Source organism: Glycine soja, chromosome 11 (genome assembly GCF_004193775.1).
Source record: "Glycine soja cultivar W05 chromosome 11, ASM419377v2, whole genome shotgun sequence".
NCBI classification, from domain to species: domain Eukaryota; kingdom Viridiplantae; phylum Streptophyta; class Magnoliopsida; order Fabales; family Fabaceae; genus Glycine; species Glycine soja.
In genome coordinates, this window is record NC_041012.1 from 40,810,705 (window position 1) to 40,834,580 (window position 23,876).

A 23,876-nucleotide genomic window follows, 5' to 3' on the forward strand; every position below is an offset into this window, starting at 1 on the left:
GAACAGGATTTATAACTTTGTTCTATCAAATGAGTTAGATTTTTTTATGTATATACATGTTTGTTTGTGTAAATTGAAAAAAAAATTAATATAATTATAATTTATAATATTGAGAATATTTTTCACAATTGTACTATATATTTTCTTTTCAACTATATTTTTTTTCCTTTTGCGCTTGTTCCTCCTAAGGTATTATCCGCCATTCCAACTTTGTATTTCTCAATTCTCAAATTTCAGTGGAGTATCCCTCTTGAAAGAGTATTTTTAAGTTATATTTTTTTCATGTATATTGTAACTTAATGAACAATATTATCCAACTTTTCATGTATTATCTAATTTTATTTTTTAAAATATTATAACTTAATTTTAATTTAAGTTAAAATTTTAAACGTTCGCATACGACTAATTTGAAGTTTTTTTTAATGAACAATATTTTAAAATTATTGAAATTTAATTAATTATATTTTGAATTTTAATGAATTACATCAATAAAGATTATATGTTTTGATTCAAGTAATTTATTTTTATATTTTTCTTCTCAACTTTGAAACCTTCATTCAATAACTACAGATTTCAAATTATTTTGTGTTTTTTCAGTTAAATAAAAATTAAAGGGAATATGATACTACCTGATATAATAGCTATAGATTTTGAAAAAGAAAACTAAAAATGTCTTCGACTTTCAGAATCTGATGTTTCATATTGATAATTGGGTATCATCCCCTCTACCAATACCATCTGTATCTATGGAGTTATTGGTGGAGATAAAGGGTTAGTTTCAGTGCGAGTTAAGGGATTCTCTGCGTGAAGCCAACAATGTTATAAATATAATTCTCCTTGTTAAGATAATCCCTTTTAACAAATGTAAGCAATTATACATTCACTATGATGATGAAAACATGAAGAGCGCCAACAATTGAGATAAATTACAATCTCCATTCACATAATAACAAGTCTCCACACACTTTATATCCTAAATTCGCCATTTAATAGCGCCATCAAAAGCGCGCAAATACACAAACATCAAAAAAAGAAAAAAAATAGCCTTTTGATTTAGACACCGAATTGAATACCAGGCGGAAACGTGAGAAGATGGGACATCAATTTCTCAAACGGCTTTGACGGTGGCGGAGGCGGCGGTGGGGTTGAGTGGGGCGCGAATGGCGGTGTCGTCGGGATCGTAATCTGGATCGAGACTTCGATCGATGGCTTCGCGACCCTTTTCAAGACAAGGTTTACATGCGATCTCTATTGTGATCCAACCTAGAAGAACTCCTACAACTGCTATCACCGCGCTCGTTATCGCACCCATCTCCTCTTTCACTCTCTCAACCTCAAATTTATTATCACTGTTACACTCACCATCATCAATCAAACTATCAAGTCCCTTTGTTGTGTTGTTGCTTCCCATTGGGCCACTATTTGGGCCCAGGAACAGGCAACACACTATGTCTCACTTTTCTCTTTACACTCCTCTCTCCCCCCGCTTTTTTCTTTACACTTTATTGTGGATTAAAACCACTGAAAAAATGTCGAATAAATAATTCCCAAGAGTATACTCCGTAGTCCCTGCTGTCAGAATAAAGAATTTAAACCACCAATCCTCAAACAAGATTGTTTCCCATGAAAAATACTTCTTGTCTAAACCAAATAAATAAAGAATTCAATCAAACTCTCATCTTCTATTTGATCAACTTAATGCGCCATTAGTTTTACAATATACATCCACTGACTGATTTGCAAACCCTTGACAAAGCTGGGGTTGGACCAATCTTTGCATTTTGCTTTATATTATTATATAACTCAATCAGATCATAATCTTATCAAACTAAATTAATAGATGCTCACCCTCTTCAGAAAAAAATTAATAGATTCGTACATTAAAAAAGAGAGTAATAGCTCTTTTCAGAAGAGTCAAGCAAATAGGATATTTTCATTCGTACATTAACTCACCCAAAAGAATAAAAATATATATCTCACCCAAAAGTTGCGTCTAATTTCAACCACCAAACTACCTCCACCAACCAAAACCAATACGGAGGATCCAATTGCGCAAACTGTTTAATGGCTCAGAGATATTTTCATTCTTCAAGAAAAAACTTCAAATATCAAAACAATAAAAAAAATTCAAGCAATGAATAATACTTCATCACGTGGAATATATTATAATTACGTGACAAGAATCGAATCATGCACATTAAAAAGAATTCGTGCCCTTTAATATAATCATCCACCTCAACTTAAAAAGCTGCAGCATTCACCCTCTATAATATTAACTGATATATGTATCCATCGTAACAAGCAAGCACCTCTCTTTTTCTCATATGCCCTTAAATGCATTAGAAGAACGTTCATTGTAGCGTTAAGAATTTGCCCACCTAACTCAAATCAAGCTTTACGTGCATCTCACTACATTCACCTTTTGGTCAACTTGCATTGACTTGCTTTATGCACTTAGAGGTGCACCACTACTTCCACTTGCACACCAACTGCACTAACTTTTATTATCTACACGGCTCTCTTTATACATCAAACGCAACCCCAAAATCAAAAGTCATAACATCACTCAATTGAAAGTGACTACCATCAAGAGAAACGAGGTGATAAAGATAGCCTTTGTGTCCTTACGAATAGAGGATCAATGTGGAAACAAACAACAAAAGAGACAGAATGTAGAAACCCCAATGCACATATACAAGGATGGAATAAAAACCAAAATTCACTTGAAAGTGACATTTACATGTCTAGATAAAACTGAAAATTGTCAACTATGCCTAAGTTAACTGAACAATATTAAAGAATAGGAATAGTAGATTAAACTCTTTATACTTTATAATGTTAAATCGGCCGTGCATACAACATAATGTAATCCCACAATCTACCGGTTTCACAAATAGTTTTAGCCGACGTAGGTAAAGATGTTATTGTTAATACATCTTCTAGTTAGACCAACAATTTGATCTTGACTTTTTAATTACGTAATAATTACCAAATTACAGAACATTTTGAACATTTCGTACTGGTATCATATTATATAACACGATGGAGTTCCAGTCTCAGAACCCAGCACATTGATAAGGAAAAAGGCCTTATTCAAACAAGTACTATCCTGCTTATATCCTTTCAAAGATTGCATGTGATGTGGTTTTAGAAACAAATACAAGTGTAATTTCTGACAATGGAATCAAGTCATAGAGATATTCATCAAGGAGAAAATATAATTATTGATGTACAACTAACACTGCCAAGCAACCACAAGAAGATACCATCACTGATACAATTCAAAAAACTGATTTAAAGTGTTCCTTCACACAGCTATTACAACTTTTAGACCTCTAATAATTATATTAATTACATTTTATTGATACAACATTCGTGAGCATAATATTACAGGATAATGAAAAAACTAAGCAAACAGCACCTGAGAGCTTGAAGGAGTCAGATCTGACAAGCTTTCTGGTGCATCAATTACATGCCATCGAACACTGAAGTTCCATTTTTCCTTACAGCTTTCTTTTGGGTTCAGTCTAGTGATATGGCCAACGGCAACCAGAAGATTTCGACCCACAACATAAATATGACAATCACAAGCATTCACAGCAAAAGGCTTGCATATTTGCTCAGGCAAAGGAGGCCCTTCTATGGCTTCCCAGGAATCATTTTCCGGTTCATAAACCTTTAGCTTCATTCTTTCGAGCTCCGAAACAACAAATAAGTGCCCGTAAACAACCACACTTGAACCGGTCCACCCTTCTCTGAGACCAACAGCCATATTTTCCCAGTTATTAGTTCTAGGATCATAGACCTGGCCTCTTGGTGAGACATAAAAAGGCCACAACCATCCTTCAGTAACCAGAAGTTTCCCATTGAGCACTGCAGCATCATAAGATGCCATGTTCGTTCCCATGTTGGCAATAGGGTGCCAACTCCCATTGAAAGGATCCAACACCTCAGCAGAATCAAGCTCATAAAGATCGGTACTATTTCCCCCAGCTACATAAATCATACCATCAATCACTCCACTAGCAAAAAATGACCTAGCAGTGATCATCCTATTCATCACAGTCCATCTATTCTTCTGCATCTCGTATTTCAACACCAAGTCAAGAGGGCAATCCACATCAGAGACCATGCCACCACAAACAAACAGCGTGCCATCAGGGGGGATCGAAACACACCTAAAACCATGAGGGCAAACCTTGTCCTTGCAAGGCATCGCAGGGATAGTGTGCCAAGAAAAGTGTGTGAGGTCAAGCACCTGCCACTGGATCTTCCCAGTGCACTTATGGTAAGCAAATACAAAAAGCCAAGGGTCTTTCAAACCAAATTGCTTCCTATTGGTGAAAAACCTCTCTTTGTTACCAAGTAGCATATGCCACCTCTTGCACACAGCTCTACAAGATGAGTGACTCTGAACCGGAAGCCGGAGAAGACAATTGAGAGCAACATCATCAGGAAGACCAGGAATTAAGGGTTCTTCTCTGAGAGAAAGCTCTAACTCAGGTGATGGATTTGCCAAAGCAGATTGGATCACAGCTAACCTAAACTTAGGAGATAATGTCATTTGAGGATCTCCTAGCTTGTGTACTGGTGCCTGCTGAGATGAAAATCTAACACGCTGCATCTTTTAAATCTCAAGTAGACACCTAAAACCCTTAATAAAACACTAAAATTTACCTTCTCTAATTTGCAAATTTCTGGTTCATGTTCTGGTATTCTCAAATGGATTGAAACAATGTCCCACCAATTAGTAACACCAAAATTTCAATCCGGGGGGTTAAGAATCTATTCCAAAGTTACTTCAACTGATTCCCTCATAGATTTTTATGACAAATAAAAGGAATCCACCAAATCAAATCCACAATAAAGAGAAGAAGCACTGATTCCTCCTCTACAATGATCTAAAAAGCAGAAACAGAATACAACAGACACAAAATTCCCCTCATTAAAATCTCCAACTTTATAAAAGGCATTTCACACACAACAGATATGGGGACCTGCTCTCTTCATCAAAAGCCAACACCTTTGCCAAATGAGATTCATCAATATTTCAACTTTGGGAAACCCAAAAATCCTTAATTTGCACCAACAGCAAATATCCCTATTCACAGGTCCCCTAAAAACAACACCTCATAAGCAGCAAATAAAAATCTCAACTTTATCTGAAAATACCAGTGAAGAAGACCAAAAAATCAAAAACTAGACATTACCCTTAAAATATCTGGATAAGATAAAGACAACCCGGAATTTATGAAGGTGGGAAGAAATATTGGAGCCAAACAAACAAAGACACAACGAACAAACAAGGGGAAAAAAATGAAGTGGACAAAAAACAAAAAACTTACAAGAGAGAATCAAGGAAGTGGTAAAGAGGATAGGGAGAAAGAGAAGATGAGATTGAGGGGCAGAGTTTGCTTTTTAGCACAACAAGATTAGGGGATAAAGAGAAAAAGAGTGACCCGTTTTTGATGATTGTTGTGATCAGAGAAAGATTTGATTATTGTGTGGCAAACATGACGCCAGTAGTGCAGATTCATGCAGACAAAACCACGCGCTTTTGGGGGGTTTTGGTTTGACACGCAACAAAAAAATGCAAAACATGGCATGGCCGTGGCACCACGCTCTAGTGTTTCAGGTTGTACCAACCCTTTTTATTCTATTCATCACTATCATCACTTGGGAAAAGCAAAACAGTGAGGACAGACAAAGATTAATCTCTACTCATCTAAAAGACTAAATCTTGAACTGCTTCGCGTTAATTCAGGGTAATCATGCATCTGATTTATGCCTATGGTCCAACTTACTCAAACTAAATCAATAAATATAAAAACAAATATAAAGCTTCCAAACTAGTGTTCTTCCTTCTAGTTAAGAAATGAATAACTGCAGTGTTTTATTAAAATATATAATGGAAATCATTGTTAAAATTAAATACTATTAAAATTGTTATAAAAATAATAATTTCTTTTATGTAAAAATTGAATTGAATAATCTTAAATTGGAAAAAATTAGATTAAATTCAATTGGATGATAAAGAAAGAGAATAAATTAACAAATCTTGCCAATTGGTGTACTTTTAGTTTTTATTTATTGTAACTAATTGTCCTTTTGATAATGATTAAATAAGAGTTATTTTTTTAATGAAAATAAAGTTAAAATATTTTTAAAAATAATTATTTAATCGTTATTCATGTTAAATTCTTAGGAATTGATGTTTTTTGTTTACGGCCTACAGATAAAAAAAATGGAGGGATTAAAAGCAAAAGGATGTAGAACATGTGAAAAAAGATAAAGATTTTAGCATTAGGCCCAGCTCAAGACGCGCTCAGCAAGCAATGTGCGTAAAGACAGACACATGTGTTAAGTGAGCACAACGCGCTAAGCGTGAGTACACAAGCCCAAGTCCACTCCACCAACTATGAAAAGAGAGTCAAGGCAAAAGGAAAGGACACACCAAGTCCTAATAGATACTTAAAGCCACCACCAGTTCGTATACCCCTATATCAGTGTAAAACCCTCATGACCATGAGAGATTAAACCCCTAGGTAGGGTTTGGTAGACCGAAAAGGTCAAGAGATGTATAATGTACTTCATATTTATCAATGCAACATATGTTTTCTATCCTATTATCTTTTCCTATTTCATTTTCATGCATTACTCATCTTTACATTGTTTAAGGGGTTAGATGATCGACAAAGGGTAATCCTTAATAATAATATAATGAAGGTATGCATACATCAGTTTTAGGAGTTCGACGCTCAATGGATGATAACTTCTAATAGAACTAAAAGGAAAAGATGTCATAATAAAATCATTGTGAGACATAGAATAATTGCATTATGCATATGCATCAAAACACACGTCTAGAATGAAAGTTTCATGCATTTTATCTGTTGAATCTTTTCAAAGGCAGTTGGGAGATAACTAGGTAAAATAGACTTGTCATTGTGAGACATCAGGAGCAAATAATTTAATAGATGTGAGTAGGATAAATTTATCTAATTGATAAAGAAAAATCTAAAAATCATACATCTTAGGCAAACAAGACATGTTAGGTCCTAACATTCTCTCTCATTGAATTCTCTATTGATTATTTTGCTTCATATTATTTTTTTTTCTACTAATTCTTATTCCCTTTATTTATCCTTTATCTCTCTTTATTTCTTCTCTTATAAATTGAAAATTATACAATACAAGTATAAAACAAAGTCTCTGTGAAATTCGACACTTAGACTTACGGGTTTTTACTACTTAGACATTTGTTGCACTTGTTAAACTCTTAACATTCTTCTAGCTAAGAAATAAATAGTAGAAATATATTGGTAAAATTAAATACTATATTTTTTAATTTCTTAGCTATTTGATTTTCCCATAAACACAAGAATTAAATTATCATAAATTGGAAAGGATTTCAAAACTAATTAAATTTTAAAGAGAGAGAATCAATTTCTTTTCAAGAAATTTGATTTTAGAAATTTATAAATTTAAGTAAAACTCCAGTAAATAAATCATACAGATTTAGAGCGGCTTTATTTTTTTAATATGAAAATTATAAATTCATTGATTTTCTAATGAGTGTTACTATAGTTTTTATTTATTTATTTATTTTAGAGTTAAAATGAAAAGATAAAATCACATTGCTGGTATCTCATTATATTTTTTACCCACAAGAAGTCCCTAGTAATTTAAAGAGATTATATTTTTATGTTAAATATAGAAATGAAGTTTTGAAGAAAAAATAATGTTTAGCTATAGAATTGTTAAAAAAATCCTCTAACTTATGTTAGTATTGATAGTTTTAGTTAAATCACCTTATTATTGAACTAAAATATGATTATTGATTTATCTGGTTACATAAGAATTGATTGTTGTACTTACATACAAAGTTTTCTTTGAGACATTTTCATGTCCAATAATGGACTTAGTGGTATCCATTGAATTATGAAAAGGTCTACTTTGATTGAAGTGCCACTCAAATTCAACTTCTGACATATTTTATGATCTTCAAGACCTTTATAATTGTCAAATACTCTTTTACAATAAGAGTAACAATTTCATTTCTCTTTCCCCTTGATATTTTCTTCATCAAAAGTTGAAGAAGTATATATCATGAATGAGAAAATCAACTTTCAACAAAGATTTGGAGAGATTAAAATGGGTTATTTGAGTGAAGAAGTATATCTGTGCTTCAAACTTATTTATATTTGGTTCAATAAAAAAATATAGATACAACGTGTTTGTAACCTATTGAAACCAAAAATGGTGGCATGAAAGACATCATGTATATTCAATAGTGACATTAATTAAAAACGTCACGTATATTCAATGAGGACATTAAAAAACATTATCTTAAATTATTTATTATTTATATAATATAACCATTAATGCTCATATTTTTGGTATTAAGGAGAGCAAGAGCCCAAACAAATTTAAAACAAACTTTGCAAGGTATTGTTAACCTCATGACACTTATAAATAGAAAAATGACACTACATCATCATGGTTTATCTATAATATGCAATTTAAACTCTTACTTGTGAGTTAAATAATCAACAACACCATTTGTTTTTTTAAACATATTAAGTGTTGAATTATGTCATTTTATTTCTTAATGATTAATTCAACTGATAAATCAAAATAAATTATGTTCTTTCGAGTGTTAAGATTTCAAGCTTATAAGAAATATTTGTAATGGATAAGGTTTAAACTTAACGTTTTTATTTTTAATGTAGATTAGAAGTGCTCATAACAAAAAATAAATCTCTTAACTAAGTACTCTTAAAAATAAGGACTTCTCTCAATATATTGTCTCTAATGAAATGTATGACTTTTCTAACATTAAACATTTCACATTATGTCATATTTGATTATTTTTTTTGTAAACACTATCAAGATATGCTTGGAAAAACATCTCAATATGCACTTAAAAAAATAACAAATTAAAAACAAGATAATGTATCTCCTATAAGTTAAAATTAACCTACATGCCTAAACTTTTAAAGAAATTAGATGAGAGTTTCTATTTTGAAGGGTATAAGTTTCTTTCAGCTTGTGAAAAAAGTTTGATTTACTTTTACCAAGTTTTAATACTATCCCGTGTGAATTATAATTATTTCAAGGAAAGATATTGATGTAGTGTGAATACAATATATTAAACTACTGACAATCTGTAATAAAAAGTCATTTATGATAAAAAAAATATAAAAAATTAAAATGCCACAATAGAAAGACATCATATTAAAGAGTGACATTAAAGAAGCACACCCTTGAATGATTTTTATAGTATAACCATTAATGCTCATATATTTAAGCTTTTTATTTTGTATCATGGATGACAAAATCCTAAACAAATCTAAAAAGAATTTTATGGAGTATTGTTAACCTCGTGACATCTTTAAATTGAAAAACTATCCCTCATCGGGAGTTTAACTAAAATATGCAATCCAAACTCCTTCCTACAACCTAATTAATCAATAACACCATTTCCTTCTTTAAATGTATTTAAGTATTGATTATGTCATGTTTTCTATCCCTAATGGTTAATTCAAGTGATAAGTAAAAATAAAGTATGTTCTCTCAGGTGTTAAGATTTCAAATCTACGAAAACATTTGTCATGTATAAGGTTTAAGCTCTATATTTTTAATGAAAATTAGACTTATATCAAAAGGCTTGAAGTGTGTATAACAAAAAAAACTCTTAGCACTATACTTTTAAGAATAAAAATTGTTCTCGATATATTGATTCTTAATGAATTGTGCAACTTTTCCAACATTAAATATTTTACATTGTGTAATATTTGAATTTTTTTAACGCTATTGAGATATGCTTGGAAAAACATCTCAATAAGAACTCATAAGAGAACAAAATAAAACTATATTTGTCAAACATTTTCCATCAATTAAAATTAACTTATGCGCCCCAACTTTTAGAGAAATTAGATTATTGTTTCTATAGTTGAAGTGTATTAGTTTATTTTAGCTTATGAGAAATTTTAATTCATTTATATTTGTTTCAAGGAAAGATATAGATGTAGTCTAAATGAATACTATATAGTGAAATCGATAAACATTAATAAAAGTCACATGGTATGAAGTTTAAATATAAAAATTTACAATGTCACAATAGACAAACGACATTTAAGAGTGACGTTAAAGAAATAGTATCTTAAATGATTTATAGAGCATAACCATTAATGCTCATATATTGACGTATTTTTTTTTTTATTTTTGCATTGAGGAGAGCAACAACCCAAATAATTCTAGAAGTGAATTTTATAAGATATTGTTAACCGCATAACATCTTCAAACAAAAAAATTATATGACCTTATTACGGTTCTATCTAAAATATGCAAATCCAAACTCCTACCTATGAGCTAAATAATCAACAACATCATTCTCTTCTTTAAACATATTTATGTGTTGAATTTTGTCATGTTTTCTAACCTAAATGATTAATTCAATTGATAAGTCAAAATAAATTGTGTTCTCTCTATTGTTAAGATGTGTTTGACCCCAACTTATTTTTAACTTAATTTCTTCTTAAAAGTAAAAGTCCAAACACTTATTAGAAAAAAATCTTAAAATAATTAGTAGTTTTTTTATAATTCACTAGAAAATACATACATAATAAGATAAGATGCATAACAAGACTTTAATAATTCACTAGAAAATACATACATAATAAGATAAGATGCATAAAATACAAATGCATTAACTAAATATTTCATTATTGAGTACATAAAAAAGAGAAAAATTTTACTAGATTAATTTAAACTCATATGCATGATATTCATAACAAAGAAATACATATCTATAAATGAAGGGAAAGATCCAAATCATCATCTTCTTGTTCTTTTGTATTATTTTTGCTCTCTGAAGTAGAACCAATCTTTCCTTCATCATTGAAGACAATTGCACCTATAGCTTTAAGCTTGGCATCTTTGGTAGAAAAAAGTGATTCATTCTTTTGTAGCATCTCTCTTTCATGACAGACAAGTGGACCGTAGTTGATATTGGGCCTTTTGGGTGGATTCATCATTGAACTTTTTTCTTGGACTTCATCTCTATTGTGTTTTTTCACTCTCTCATAAATTTGGTGAATATTGTTTAAGCTAATAGAGTGTGTTTGGGTATCAACAAAAAAAGGCTTAATAGAATAAGGGAATATGGATAAACCACGTTCAGTCATGTGATAACCTGGTAAAGAAGGATTTCTAACAGAGATTGGATATGGAAGATGGCTACCATTAGGTTTGATATTTTGAAATTTGCTTCTAAAAGGTATGGTAAAATCATCAATAAAAAATTGCGAATTGCTAGCATCAAATTGATGACTTATACCAGAACTTGCACTTGGTGTGTGACCTATATAATTATTAGAGGAACCCATATAAATTGGATGGTTCACATACTGAGAAAAAGGAATGGTCCCTTTAGTTGGAATTGTTGCTACCAAGGATTCATTGTTGGTTCTTGTAAAAGAATAATTTGGAGGTATGAACAATGAATTACGATCTCCTTGGCTATTACCACCATAACAATTTCCTGTATTTACAATTATTAGTTTTTTGAATTAGAAGAATTATTAAACTAAAATATGATTATTGTTTTACCTTTTGTTACACAAGGAATCCCCTTAGTTGGAATTGGCGCTACCAAGGATGCATTGTTGCTACTTGTAAAAGAATAATTTGATGGCATGAACAATGAATTATGGTCTCCTCGGCTATTACCACCATAACAATTTCCTACATTTATAATGATTAGTGGCTTGAACTATAAAAATTATTAAGCTAAAAGGTGATTATGAATTTACCTTTCATTACACAAGGATCAATCTCCTTATTTGGAAGTGACGCTACCAAGGATGCATTGTTGGTTCTTGTAAAAGAATAACTTGAAGTCATGAACAATGAATTATGGTCTCCTCTGTTATTGTCACCATAACAATTTCCTACATTTAGCATGATTAGTGACTTGATTTAGAAGAATTATTAAACTAAAATATGATTATTGATTTACCTTTTGTTACACAAGGATTGATTGTTGTACCTCCATACAAAGTTTTCATTGAGACATTTCCATAACCAAAAATGGGCTTGGTGATATCCATTGAATTATGAAAAGGATTGCTTTGATTGACAAGTCGCTTAAACTCAGCTTCATGCATTTTTTTATGATCTTCAAGACCTTCATAATTGTCAAATGCTCTGTCACAATAAGAGCAACAATTGCATTTCTCTTTCCCCTTAGCATTTTCTTTATCGAAAGCTGAAGAAGTATTCATCGTGAATGAGAAAACCAACTCTTTCAGCAAAGATTTAAACAGATCAAAATGAGTTATTTGAGTGAGGAAGTATGCCTACCCCTCAAACTTATTTATATTTTCTTTAAAAAAAAATATAAATACAATAGGAATACTATTTACGGAAACCGACAATGGTGGCATTAATAGAAAGACGTCATGTATATTCAATAGTGACATTAATTAAAGACATCACGTATATTCAATAGGGGTATTAAAGAAACAATATCTTAAATTATTTATATAATATAACCATTAATGCTTATATATTTTTTGGTATTGAGGAAGGCAAGAGCCCAAACAAATTTAAAACAAATTCTATAGTGTATTGTTAACCTCGTGACACTTATAAACAAAAAAATGGCTTTACATCATTGGGGGTCTATCTACAATATGCAATATAAACTCCTACTTGTGAGATAAATAATCAACACCATTTCTTTTTTAAACATATTTAAGTATTGAATATTGTCATATTTTTTCCCTTAATGGTTAATTAAACTGATAAGTCGAAATAAATTATGTTTTCTCAAGTGTTAAGATTTTAAGCTTATGAGAAATATTTGTAATGAATAAGGTTTAAACTTAATATTATTTTTATTTTTAATGTAGATTAGACTTTAAAAAACTCTCAACTGACTACTCTTAAAAATAAAGATTTCTCTCAATATACTACCTCTTAATGAATCATATGACTTTTTTAACATTCAACATTTCACATTATGTCATATTTGAATTTTTGTTGTTAATACTATTGAAATATGCTTGGAAAAAATCCCAATAAGCACTTAAAAGATAACAAATTGAAAACAAGATTAATCAAACATCTCCTATAAGTTAAAATTAATAGGTGCCTACACTTTTAAAGAAATTAGACAAGAGCTTCTATTATTGGATTGCATAAGTTTGTTTTATCTTATGAAATATGTTTTATTTACTTTTACCAAGTTTGAATACCATCCGGTGTGAATTATATTTGTTTCAAGGAAAGATGTTGACGTAGTGTGAATACAATATAGTGAAATCACCGACAATCTTTAATAAAAGTAATTTATGATAAAAAATAATAATATAAAAAGTCAAAAAGCAACAATAAAAAGACATCATATTAAAGAGTGATAGTAAAGAAGCACAATCTTAAATGATTTATATAGTATAACCATTAATGCTCATATATTTATGCTTTTTATTTTGTACCGTGGACGACAAAACCCCAAATAAATCTAAAAACATTTCTATATAGTATTGTTAATCTCATGACATCTTTAAATTGAAAAACTAACCCTCGTTGGGGGGTTTATCTAAAATATGCAATCCAAACTCTTTCCTATAAACTAATAAATCAACAATATCATTTGTTTCTTTAAATGTATTTAAGTATTAATTATGTTATGTTTTCTATCCTTATTGGTTAATTCACCTGGTAAGTAAAAATAAATTATGTTCTTTCAAGTTTTAAGATTTCAAACTTATGAAAAACATTTGTCATGTATAATGTTTAAGCTCAATACTTTTAATAAAGATTAGACATATATCAAATGACCTAAAGAACGTATAACAAAAAAAAACTCTTAATCCTACACTTTTAAGAATAATTTTTTTTCTCAATATATTGTTTCTTAATGAATTGTGACTTTTCCAACATTAAATATTTTACATTATGTCATATTTGAATTTTTTAATACTATTGAGATATGCCAGGAAAAAGATCTCAATAAGAACTTATAAGAGAACAAAATAAAAATATGTTTATCAAACATCTCTCATTAATTAAAATTAAGACTGAATTATAATTTTGATTCTCCTGATTTTCCAAATCCATGATTTTGCTCCCCTTAATTTTTAATTGTAGCATTTGGTCCTTCTAGTTTTATAAATTTTTGATTTTGAACCCCTGATAGACTATTAACTAATCATCACAATCATTAGAAATATTAAATTAATTATAAATTAAATAAATATTATTAATCATTAAAAAACTTTAATAAAAGACTATTAACCTTAATGTGATGTTATTGTTGGAGAAGAGGAGTCACATGTGACAATGGAGATAGAAGAGATGTTTGCAGAGAAGAAGAGGAACACAATGTTGTAGAAAATTAGAATTAATAATTTTTTATTAATTTTTTTAATAATTAATAGTTTTGATTAATTTATAATTAACTTAATAACTCAATTAATCAAAATTTATTTATTAATAATCTATCAGGAGGATCATAATCACCAATTTATAAGAATAAGAGGGAACCAAATGTTACAATTAAAATTCAAGAAGACCAAAATTATGAATTTAAGAAACTAGAGGACCGAAATTGTAATTTAACCTAAAATTAACTTTTGTCGCAACTTATAGAGAAACTAGATGATAGTTTCTATAGTTGAAATGCATTGGTTTATTTTAGCTTATGAGAAAAGTTTGATTTATTTATATTTGTTTCAAGAAAGGATATAAATGTATTGTAAATGAATATTATATAGTGAAACCAACAAACTTTAATAAAATTCACTTATGATATGAAGTTTAAATATAAAAATTTATAATGCCACGATAGACAAATCACATTCAAGAATGAGATTAAAAAAGTAAAAACTTAAATGAGTTATAAAGTAACCATTAATGCTAATATATTGACGTATTTTTTTATTTTTGTATAAGGAGGACAAGAATCCAAATAATTCTAGAAGTGAATTATATAACCCTTTAACATCTTTAAACATAAAAATTGTACTCCCTCGTCAGGGATCTATCTAAAATATGCAATTCAAACTCCTACCAATGAGTTAGACAATCAACAACATCATTTTCTTCTTTAAACATATTTATGGATTGAATTATGCTATATTTTATACCCTTAATGGTTAACTCAATTGATAAGTCAAAATAAGTTATGTTCTCTCGAGTGTCAGAGTGTGTTTAATCCAACTTATTTTTAACTTAGTTTCTCATTATAATTAAAAGTTGTACCAAACACTTATTAGAAAAAAATTCTTAAAATAGTAAATAGTTTTTCATAAAGAACAAAAATTAAAAATGAGTAGCTTTTTAAAATTTAAATATGTTTTTGATTCTTAATAAATTATTTATTTTTACGTTTGTTTCCTAATAAATTTTGTTTTACGTTAAATTTCTAATAAAAAATTATTTTATTTTTTTATCCTTGACATTTTTTTAATCTCTAATAAATTTGTGAATTTTTTGTTTGTTCTATGATAAAAAATAATTTATTTATAATTAGTAAAAAATAAAACAAATTTATTAATTTATCAAATAACAAACATAAAATTTACTAATTTATCAGAGACTGCAAAATAATAAGAACTAAAAATAAAATAATTATTTTATTAAGAACTATACAAAAAATAATACAAAATAAAAACAAAATTTAAATATTTATTAAAAATAAAAATATATTTAAGCATCTTTTGAATAAACTACTTGGACGAGTTTTTCTCTTCTTCACTTGAGCAAAACTTTTTAGAATATCACATTTCAATTCACAAATATGACAAATTTTACATATAAAATACATAACACAAACACATATGCCAAAACCCACCAACCTACACGTGGAGCTTATTTTCCTAAAAATAGATTATATCTATAAAAAAATTAATTTTTAAATGGAAAATAATGTTCATTGTAGATATCCAATTTTCTCCTGACAAATTATAAAGTATGCAGAAAAATGAAAAAATTTAAAAAGAAAATAGTAAAATGAAAAACAAAAAAAATCATAATTTGAAAAAAAAGGTGGGAATCATTTGATTTTGCTTGTTTCTTTTTCACTCCCATTTTGCAACTCAATCAAGTTCATATCCCCCCAAGAAAAAGAAAAAAGAAACATTTCAGATAGAAAAAGAAAAAAAAAAAAACACATAAACGTTCACTTTAAGCTGACCATTTCAGGTATCCTTCCAAATTCTCTTTTTCCTTGTTCCTATCTCCACCATTTTGATCAAAGAAACTTGCTTCTGCACAATAAAGTCTTTATCTTATTCCAACATTTCTCAACCACCACCTCCTGCAACATTTCTCACACACAAAAGCCATTACTATTCTCTATGAACCTCCATGAAACTAGTCACCGTGTGCCATCCATCTGTTTCCCATCCCAAAACCACAAGTCATCTGTAATATTCTTTTACTTCACTTGTTTTTGTTTCACAATGCTAGTCAGTCCGGCGGGTGCTGCAGCATCATGTTCATGATCAAGTTTTAAGAGTTGTTTTCAAATATCTCGGGGGCCTTTAAAAAAAGTATAATGGCAAATTTAAATAATTAAAATTGTCAATGGAAAAAGAAGGTTGATTGGACGTACATCTTCTTAACCTTGTTAAATTTTGGGATACAAATTGTAATAACTTGGTGTGAGTACTCAAATTTCTCTTTGATCATTTTCAATCATAACAACAACAAAATGATCATTAGAGAAATGATTAATTGGATTTGACATATTCTTAATCTTGAGATTTTTGAGACACAAGATTTGATTTTTTAAATCTTCTTTCTACACTATCTAATCAAATTTAAATCACTACAAAAGTAAATTAAAAAACAGAAAATTAATAATTAATAAAATTAAAAAATTACAACACACGGATATTTTCTTAAAAAAGAATTATATAATCCTGATTTTCTATCAAACCAGAGGTGGACATAGGTATTGAGAAGGGGCCCTTGCCTTTTTAATCTATTTCTCTTATATATTTTATCATTGTTTTTATTATTATTAGGCTCATATATATGTATTTTTGAATTTTAAGTGTAATTTAAAACTTATGAATCTAAATATCATTATACAAACTTTAGAAAAAACAAATTAAATATCAAGTTATATATGATTGTTGGTTTAGATAATAGTGAATTCAGTCCCCTAAAATAAGGTCTAAAGTATGAATATTGTAAATAATAATTAAAAATATGATTGGAAGGAAAAATCATATTAAAGGTGATTAGTTAAGTTTTTTAATAAATATTAGTTATTAATAAAGTTGATAAATATTTTATACCAATAATATGGTATAATAAAAAAACATTAAGTTGTATAATACATTTTTTGAAATTCATTTTAACATATTCTAGATTTTTTCTTATATAAAATAAATAGTTAGTGTAAATTTTTGTTATAAAATTTATATTTGGCCTCCCCTAATTTCTTTTGTTGGATTCGTCCTTATGGGAAGATAGGTAAAAGTAGAGGATCACTTTAACAAGCTAAAAAATTAAAAAAATATATTAATCCTCTTTTTTTTTTTTTAAGTAATAACAAAATTTGAGCTTCATCTAAATAAAATAAATCTTTGAAATAGTTAGCTTTCAATGGTTTTTGGGAGGGATAAATATTTTAAAAATTATGACTAATCTTCTTAATTAATTAGAGGTAACCATTTTTAGGGCGAATGTGGAAAGGTGCCAGCGTCTTTTTTATACATAGTTGACTTCTAAACCAGTTTTTTGATTCTGAAAATCATTTTAAAGGACGCAAGATGTGACACTCTTATATTTAAGTTTTTTTGGTGGGAAGGACAAGGGCCCAATCAAAATTACAAACAAATGTTGTGAATTATTGTTAACTTTTTAACATCTTTAAATAGAAAAACACATTATCTTTTGTGGGATTATCTAAAATTTGCAATTCAAATTCTTGTGTATGTGCTAAATTTGCTAAATAATTAACAATATCATTTGTTTGTCATAAAATATTAAAGTATTAAGTATGTCATATTTGTTATCAGGTTATTTCAAGTGATAAGTCATAGTAAATTATATGAAAATACAACTTGCACTTTTGACAAAATGATTCCCTCAATTAGTTTTGAAATATATATATATATATATATATATATATATATATATATATATAAATTTCTAAATATTTATTTAAAATGCATTTTGAAAATGAATTTCGTAGAATTCTTTAATAAACTCTTCTTTAGTTATAATAATAATAATAATAAAAATGTTTTTATCAATAAACAATGCTCAACATGTAACACGCCACCATGCCGTTGGAATACACGGGTCAAACAATTACGAGAACAAATTTGATAACTTGGAGGCCAACGTGGCCAAGCTGCAGTGTTACATAAAAGAAGAAACTTGAGTAGTCAAAGACTTTAGAACCTAAGGAAAAGGAAAATTAAAAAAAAAGAAGGCTGACAATGGAAATATTTTATCTCCTTTGCTCTATCGTCTCCACTTCCCTCACCTCTCTTCTTCTCTCCCTTGTCCTTCCCTTTCACACGCTACTGCAGCGGTGGAATTCCTCACGCGCCGCTTCTTCCTTCTCCGATGACGAAGCTGAACCCATATCTCTCTACGAAGGCACAGTTTGGCACCAACGTCGCCACCCAGTCAACCATTCCTTCCAATACCAGGTCCGCTATGCGCTCATTGACCTCGATCGTGCGCCTCATGCGCCTCACGATCATCTTTCTCTCGATGAAGCTCGCCAAATTACTGATACCAATGGGCCCATGTAATTCTTCTTCTTTATTTCTACATTTTTCCCCATTGGGTTCTCTCGGAGTCATGCAAAATTTCACCTTGAAGTTTCAATTTTGTTTTCAGCGACTGTTAAGCTTAGAGTTTGTTTGGATAAACTTAACTGTAAGCACTTTTAAAAGAAAACTGTTTACTCTTTTTTTTTTTTATGTTAATATCAGTTTATGCATCTCAGTTGTTGGAGAAGTTTGATAGAAAACTTCGATGAAAGCTGGCTGCATAAGTTGATTTCAGTTTACAAGAGATACTCAATTCACCTGTGTTTCTTATTTTCTTTTCTTGTAAATGCTTACGGAGAAATTTACGGAGGATGCAAGATGATTTGTTTTTCTCTGTTGTGGAAGTTTTGACTTGCAATTGCTTCATGTTGAACCCAATTCTGCAGTTTGCTCCTGACAATCCCTCCTAGTGTGGGTTATGAACAGAATCCTTTGAGTGTGTATTATTGTTATGCTGTTGAAGGCTCTACTAAAAGGTTGAAGAAGTGCATTGCTGAGGTGTGTGACAAAGATGCTCTCTTTTCTTAGTTTCTGTGACTTTTCTAGTTTATGCTTCATTCATGACTAAATTCATTAGTGAGTAATCTTTTCTCACCACCAACTCCATCCAACTTGCTCAAACCAGTTAGAATTAGGCCTATAGTTTATGTGTTCTTCTCTGTGAAATTAAGTAATTGATAGCATTTTAGCAGCTTTCATTTCTGTCCAGAATTCTCTTTGTTGAATGAGAAATAGTTTTTTTTTTCTTTCGGGGGTTGGGGTGGACATGTATTTTGAACTTCAAATATTTTGATATATGAAGAGTGTTCATGTTGTTAACTCGTTGGCAAGTGTATCAATTTATCATAAGTAGTAAAGTAAAATGAAAGTCCAAGTGTTGACTCCACATGGACTTTGTTTGTACTTAGATTGATGCAAATTCAATTTTCAAGCAATAGAAGATACAAAGAATGAAAAATTGGGAGAAAGTTAAGAATAAGAAAGATAAAGAATTTAAAATAGAAGATAAAGAGAGGTAAAAAATAAGATAAGAAGTTAAAGTAAGAGATGATAAAGATAAAAAATAAAAATGATGATAATGCGCTTGAATGCTTAAAGGTAACTTAAAGTGTGTTGGAGTCTAGGATGTCAAAACTATTGTGATGTAATGTTAATAATTTTTCTCCAATTTATCCCACCCACATCTACTATGATACTCTATCTCTTGATTTCCCGCTAAAGAGTCTATATCTATTTTTTTTCTCCCAAGTTTTTTGCAAAAATCTCACTCTATTTATAGCAACGATTTCATGAGAGACTTAGGGACTGGTGTGGATAGAAGAAGGGATAGATAAAAGAAAAGAAGGAAATAATGGCTAGAGAATGAGGGTTTCCCATATTAGAGATGCCCAAGGCTTTGAATGTATTCATTGGATAGCTCTGAGTCTCGATATGTCTTTCTCCTTTGTTTCTTACTCCTTTCATAGGCCTATAGTTTCACGTGACCTTGTCCTAAGCGGACGGACCTTCTGAGCTTGGCGGTGATCACACGCGCTTAACGCAAGATTCTCCCTAAGCGCATATTTGAACTTCTTTGCACTAAGTTTGTGCTGACCCAATCTTCAACTTTTTTTTTAAGTTTTTGCATCAATTTTTTCCTCAAAAGCACTTGTAATTTTCTTCTTTTGAATCCGGCTTGTCAAAACATTAAAATGACATTAAAATCCTCATTATTTCATTACAAACAATAGTAAAGTAAAGGAATTTTAATCATTCTTAATAAAAATTGACTCAGTTAAATCCAAATTTCGCAGTTATCACATGTCTTTCTCCAATTCTAGGCTGAAACCTTGTGCAAGTGTTGTCTTGTTCTTGTTGTCTTACACTCTTACTATCAGATACAATGTTTTGCACCATTTTTTGCTATATGCTGACAGTACTGCTTTTTTTTTTTTCAGGTGACAAATACACCATGGGGTGAAAGAGTATCTTTTGTTTTCAACCCACACTCTGATCTAGTGGCCAAGGCTTTGCATGTTAGTCCTTTTATGGTATGTAAACTATGCTTTTCCTTTACGGCATTTAGGGGTCAGGAAATTATGGTTCACAAAAACTATTATCTGTTCTATTTTATTGTATTCTATCCAGATTGAAAAAACAACAGTTACTTCCTCTGTTCCACTCTACCCTTGTAATTTTTTTTCTTCCTCTTCTGGTTCTTGAGAATTGGTTTACACTGTTCTGCAACTTCCGTTTGGTGTTCATCTTCCTGAACTTAATATTGAGTCTATTTGCACTGTTATATAGATAACAAGAGATAAGTTTTCTTTCTTTGTGTTTATAGAAATGGTAGGAGAAAAACTATATTTTTGGAGGCATAACATGGAACATTATATTTTCACATAGCACTGCAAGTAGTTAATCAATGTTTGATCAGTTGCGAGCTTGCTTGTTTGTTTTTGGATTCCTCGTGTTCTCCTATTTATGTGCCCAAAGTAGCTTGAAATGATGTTGCCTGTTGAGGTCTGGGAAGTTCCAGAAAAGGATTAAGTTATATGGCAGTCTGCTGTATACTATCATTTAGATGGTTTGGTTGCCGTGTAAATTCCATATATTTAAGAGGAAACCTCTCAGACTTGCTATGGGATAACATTCACAAGGTTTCAACATCTCTTGCATTTTCTCTCTTTCAACAGGATGTAAATAAAATACTGTCATTCTCAGAATACAGAGAGTAAATATAGCATTATTCACTATGTTAGGGGAATGAAACTGGAACAAAATGATGGTAATGAAGACTCTGGATTAATAAACGAACATTTCCTATATACACTACAATGTCTAATAGATATCTTGTTTTGCCTCAGATACTTGTCTACATGGTTAAATTTAATTTGTAAGATAATCACAATAAGTTTCAATAAATTTTCTGCATTTTATTAATAAGCATCTCCTTGAGCTATACTAGGATATGCTTGGAAGCTGGAATATCAAAGCAAATGATCCTGGAGAGAATCTTACAATATCAATTTCTGTTCATCATCCTGAGCATGGAAACTATTTTACTGCCAGTCTGAAAGCCAAAAAGCTGTGCTCATCCCCAGAGTCAGATCATGCAGTTTTCTTTTGGTTGATGCCTCATAAAGTTGCAGTATGGATATATTGGCATGTAAGCTTCCTTTTTTGCTATACTTCCCTCTTACGGTGTTTTTATATGATAAGTATTTTTTGAAACTGCTGTGGTGCTGTCAGACTATGATAAGTTTTCTTTGGCAAGCAATTTAAGAGGCTTGAACTTGAAATAACTGAAATTTGAAGTGTGATTGGAACTGAAATTTACTGAGACCAGCTCCCTGCAATCAGAGGTAGGCTTCCATACTGAACACAAATGGGGACAATAGGGACTAAAATGTTGACCATGTCATCATTGGGACTTGTACCATGTCATGCATGAACTTCCCAAAAGCTTAAGCTAGTACTTGAAGGTTTATGATTTTTCTTTTTATAAATCTAACAGTTTTATATTCAACCTAATTATAATCTGGTATTTTTTTACTTCTGAAAGATAAAAACATGTGCATTAATAGAAAAGATATGAAATTGATACTTAAAAATATATTATTGTCTACTCCGTTGGATTTGGATTTGAATAATGATTGCTTTGACAATTAATTTTTTTCCACTGGTTTGGATTGTTCACACTTGATGGCATGACATCATCATTTTCTTCCAGGATAACAGTATACGTTTTTTTTTTTTTTGGCTTGAGATTAAAATACTAGAATGTACAAGTTTTGGCTGAAGTCATAATCAATTTTTGCATTTCAATTGGGAAATGCATCCTATCTTTACTTCCATCAAAACAAAGTGATTCCTTAATAAAAAACGACAATTATAACTAAAGCATCTGTTTGCTTTAGTTAAATCAGCATGTCACCTTTTGAACGCCATCAATCCGTTTAGGAACTGTTTTATGTTTTCAATTGATTTATGATTGTACTGTGTGCAATATGTTAATCTTCCTCAATGTTGTTTTCTGCAGGCTATAAAACTCTGGTGGAAAAACGTGCGTTTTGTCCAACACCCTAGATATAGCATTCCCACATATAAGGATGAAGCTTTGATGCGGGACAAAAAGTTGCAGTGTTGTGGATTGAGTGATGATAATAGGCAGCATCTGCAACAAAGAGGAAGCGATCCAGGTTGTTGTTTAGCTGAATTAAGTCCCCAGAACCGGTGGTTTAGATGGAGAGATGCTAAGTGGCCATGGTCATAGTAATATGTTAGATTACTAGTTCAAGTTGTGGCCCTTGAAAATTGAAATATGTTACTATTACCTTGATTTATAAGGATTACTCATTTGTTAATAACATGTTGATCATCATGACAATTATTATTACTCATTTTAAAGCTTAATCTCCTTTCCACTTTGAGCTACCTAACGTTTCATCCTCATTCCCTATAGCCGAAGTCGTCAATGCTTTCCCTATTTGTTTTGATTTTGGCTTGTTACCTTTTAGAGCTAGAAATGTAGTAAAACAAAATGTACTAATAAAGTTATCATTTCATTGTTTTGATATTTTATGATGAATAGAATTAATTTTTAATTTTTTTTTATTTTAAAAATGGATGAAATTATGTCAATGATATCTTTGATTTTTTTTTATATTAGCCATTTTCTGAAGACTAAGAATGCTTGATACTAATGAAAATAAAAAAATCGTTTTTTAATGATGGAAAGCCATTATTATTTCTAATTGATCAAATTTTGTTGGAAATAAATGTGTTGAAAATAAGTGTGTTGGAAATACTTAAAAAAATTATTAACTGTAACTGTAAATAATTTTTTAACTTATATAATATTTCAAGTTTTCAACGGGCAAAGATTATCTGCATCGTGAAATTTTTTATCTTAGTTAGAAGTTAGTTGTAGGTATATTATTTTTAACATTCTTGCTTATATATTAAAAATACAAAGCGTAAGTTAATCATTAATAAAATTGATCAATAAAATATTATATCAAAAAATATTATAAATGCTAACACATGTATAAGAAGAAATCGTGAGAAAATGAAATAAACATAAAC

At 30.0% G+C, this 23,876-nt stretch overlaps 4 protein-coding genes across 4 annotated transcripts; 1 reads left to right on the plus strand and 3 right to left on the minus strand.

Annotated features, from left to right (window-relative positions):
* Positions 1-819: 819 nt before the first annotated feature.
* LOC114374618 lies at positions 820-1,504 on the minus strand. Its single transcript, XM_028332283.1, has one exon. It carries the CDS (start codon positions 1,409-1,411, stop codon positions 1,109-1,111), a length of 303 nt encoding a protein of 100 aa, XP_028188084.1. The 5' UTR covers positions 1,412-1,504; the 3' UTR covers positions 820-1,108.
* A 1,694-nt stretch (positions 1,505-3,198) lies between these two features.
* On the minus strand, positions 3,199-5,707 carry LOC114374616 (F-box/kelch-repeat protein At1g30090-like). Its single transcript, XM_028332282.1, has one exon. It carries the CDS (start codon positions 4,622-4,624, stop codon positions 3,407-3,409), a length of 1,218 nt encoding a protein of 405 aa, XP_028188083.1. The 5' UTR covers positions 4,625-5,707; the 3' UTR covers positions 3,199-3,406.
* Positions 5,708-10,692: 4,985 nt separating this feature from the next.
* On the minus strand, positions 10,693-12,344 carry LOC114373602. The gene is made up of 4 exons (XM_028331099.1): positions 12,023-12,344; positions 11,817-11,954; positions 11,614-11,748; positions 10,693-11,545 (listed from the first exon to the last, which is right to left on the minus strand). Exons 1-4 carry the CDS (start codon positions 12,285-12,287, stop codon positions 10,812-10,814), a joined length of 1,272 nt encoding a protein of 423 aa, XP_028186900.1. The 5' UTR covers positions 12,288-12,344; the 3' UTR covers positions 10,693-10,811.
* Positions 12,345-18,404: 6,060 nt separating this feature from the next.
* Positions 18,405-23,225, plus strand: LOC114373920. The gene is made up of 5 exons (XM_028331495.1): positions 18,405-18,784; positions 19,196-19,307; positions 20,747-20,839; positions 21,757-21,957; positions 22,831-23,225. The coding sequence occupies exons 1-5, from the start codon at positions 18,468-18,470 to the stop codon at positions 23,062-23,064; spliced, it is 957 nt and encodes a 318-aa protein (XP_028187296.1). The 5' UTR covers positions 18,405-18,467; the 3' UTR covers positions 23,065-23,225.
* Positions 23,226-23,876: the final 651 nt, after the last annotated feature.

What these genes read in the sequence shown, in the direction of transcription:
- LOC114374618 (XM_028332283.1), bottom strand. Translation starts at nt 1,411, where the DNA reads ATGGGAAGCAACAACACAACAAAGGGACTTGATAGTTTGATTGATGAT.
- LOC114373920 (XM_028331495.1), top strand. Translation starts at nt 18,468, where the DNA reads ATGGAAATATTTTATCTCCTTTGCTCTATCGTCTCCACTTCCCTCACC. An exon ending in TGCATGTTAGTCCTTTTATG is followed by an intron (nt 20,840 to 21,756) that starts GTATGTAAACTA and finishes GAGCTATACTAG; the next exon opens with GATATGCTTGGAAGCTGGAA. An exon ending in CAGTATGGATATATTGGCAT is followed by an intron (nt 21,958 to 22,830) that starts GTAAGCTTCCTT and finishes TGTTTTCTGCAG; the next exon opens with GCTATAAAACTCTGGTGGAA.
- LOC114374616 (XM_028332282.1), bottom strand. Translation starts at nt 4,624, where the DNA reads ATGCAGCGTGTTAGATTTTCATCTCAGCAGGCACCAGTACACAAGCTA.
- LOC114373602 (XM_028331099.1), bottom strand. Translation starts at nt 12,287, where the DNA reads ATGAATACTTCTTCAGCTTTCGATAAAGAAAATGCTAAGGGGAAAGAG. An exon ending in TGATCCTTGTGTAATGAAAG is followed by an intron (nt 11,749 to 11,816) that starts GTAAATTCATAA and finishes TTATAAATGTAG; the next exon opens with GAAATTGTTATGGTGGTAAT. An exon ending in GATTCCTTGTGTAACAAAAG is followed by an intron (nt 11,546 to 11,613) that starts GTAAAACAATAA and finishes TTGTAAATACAG; the next exon opens with GAAATTGTTATGGTGGTAAT.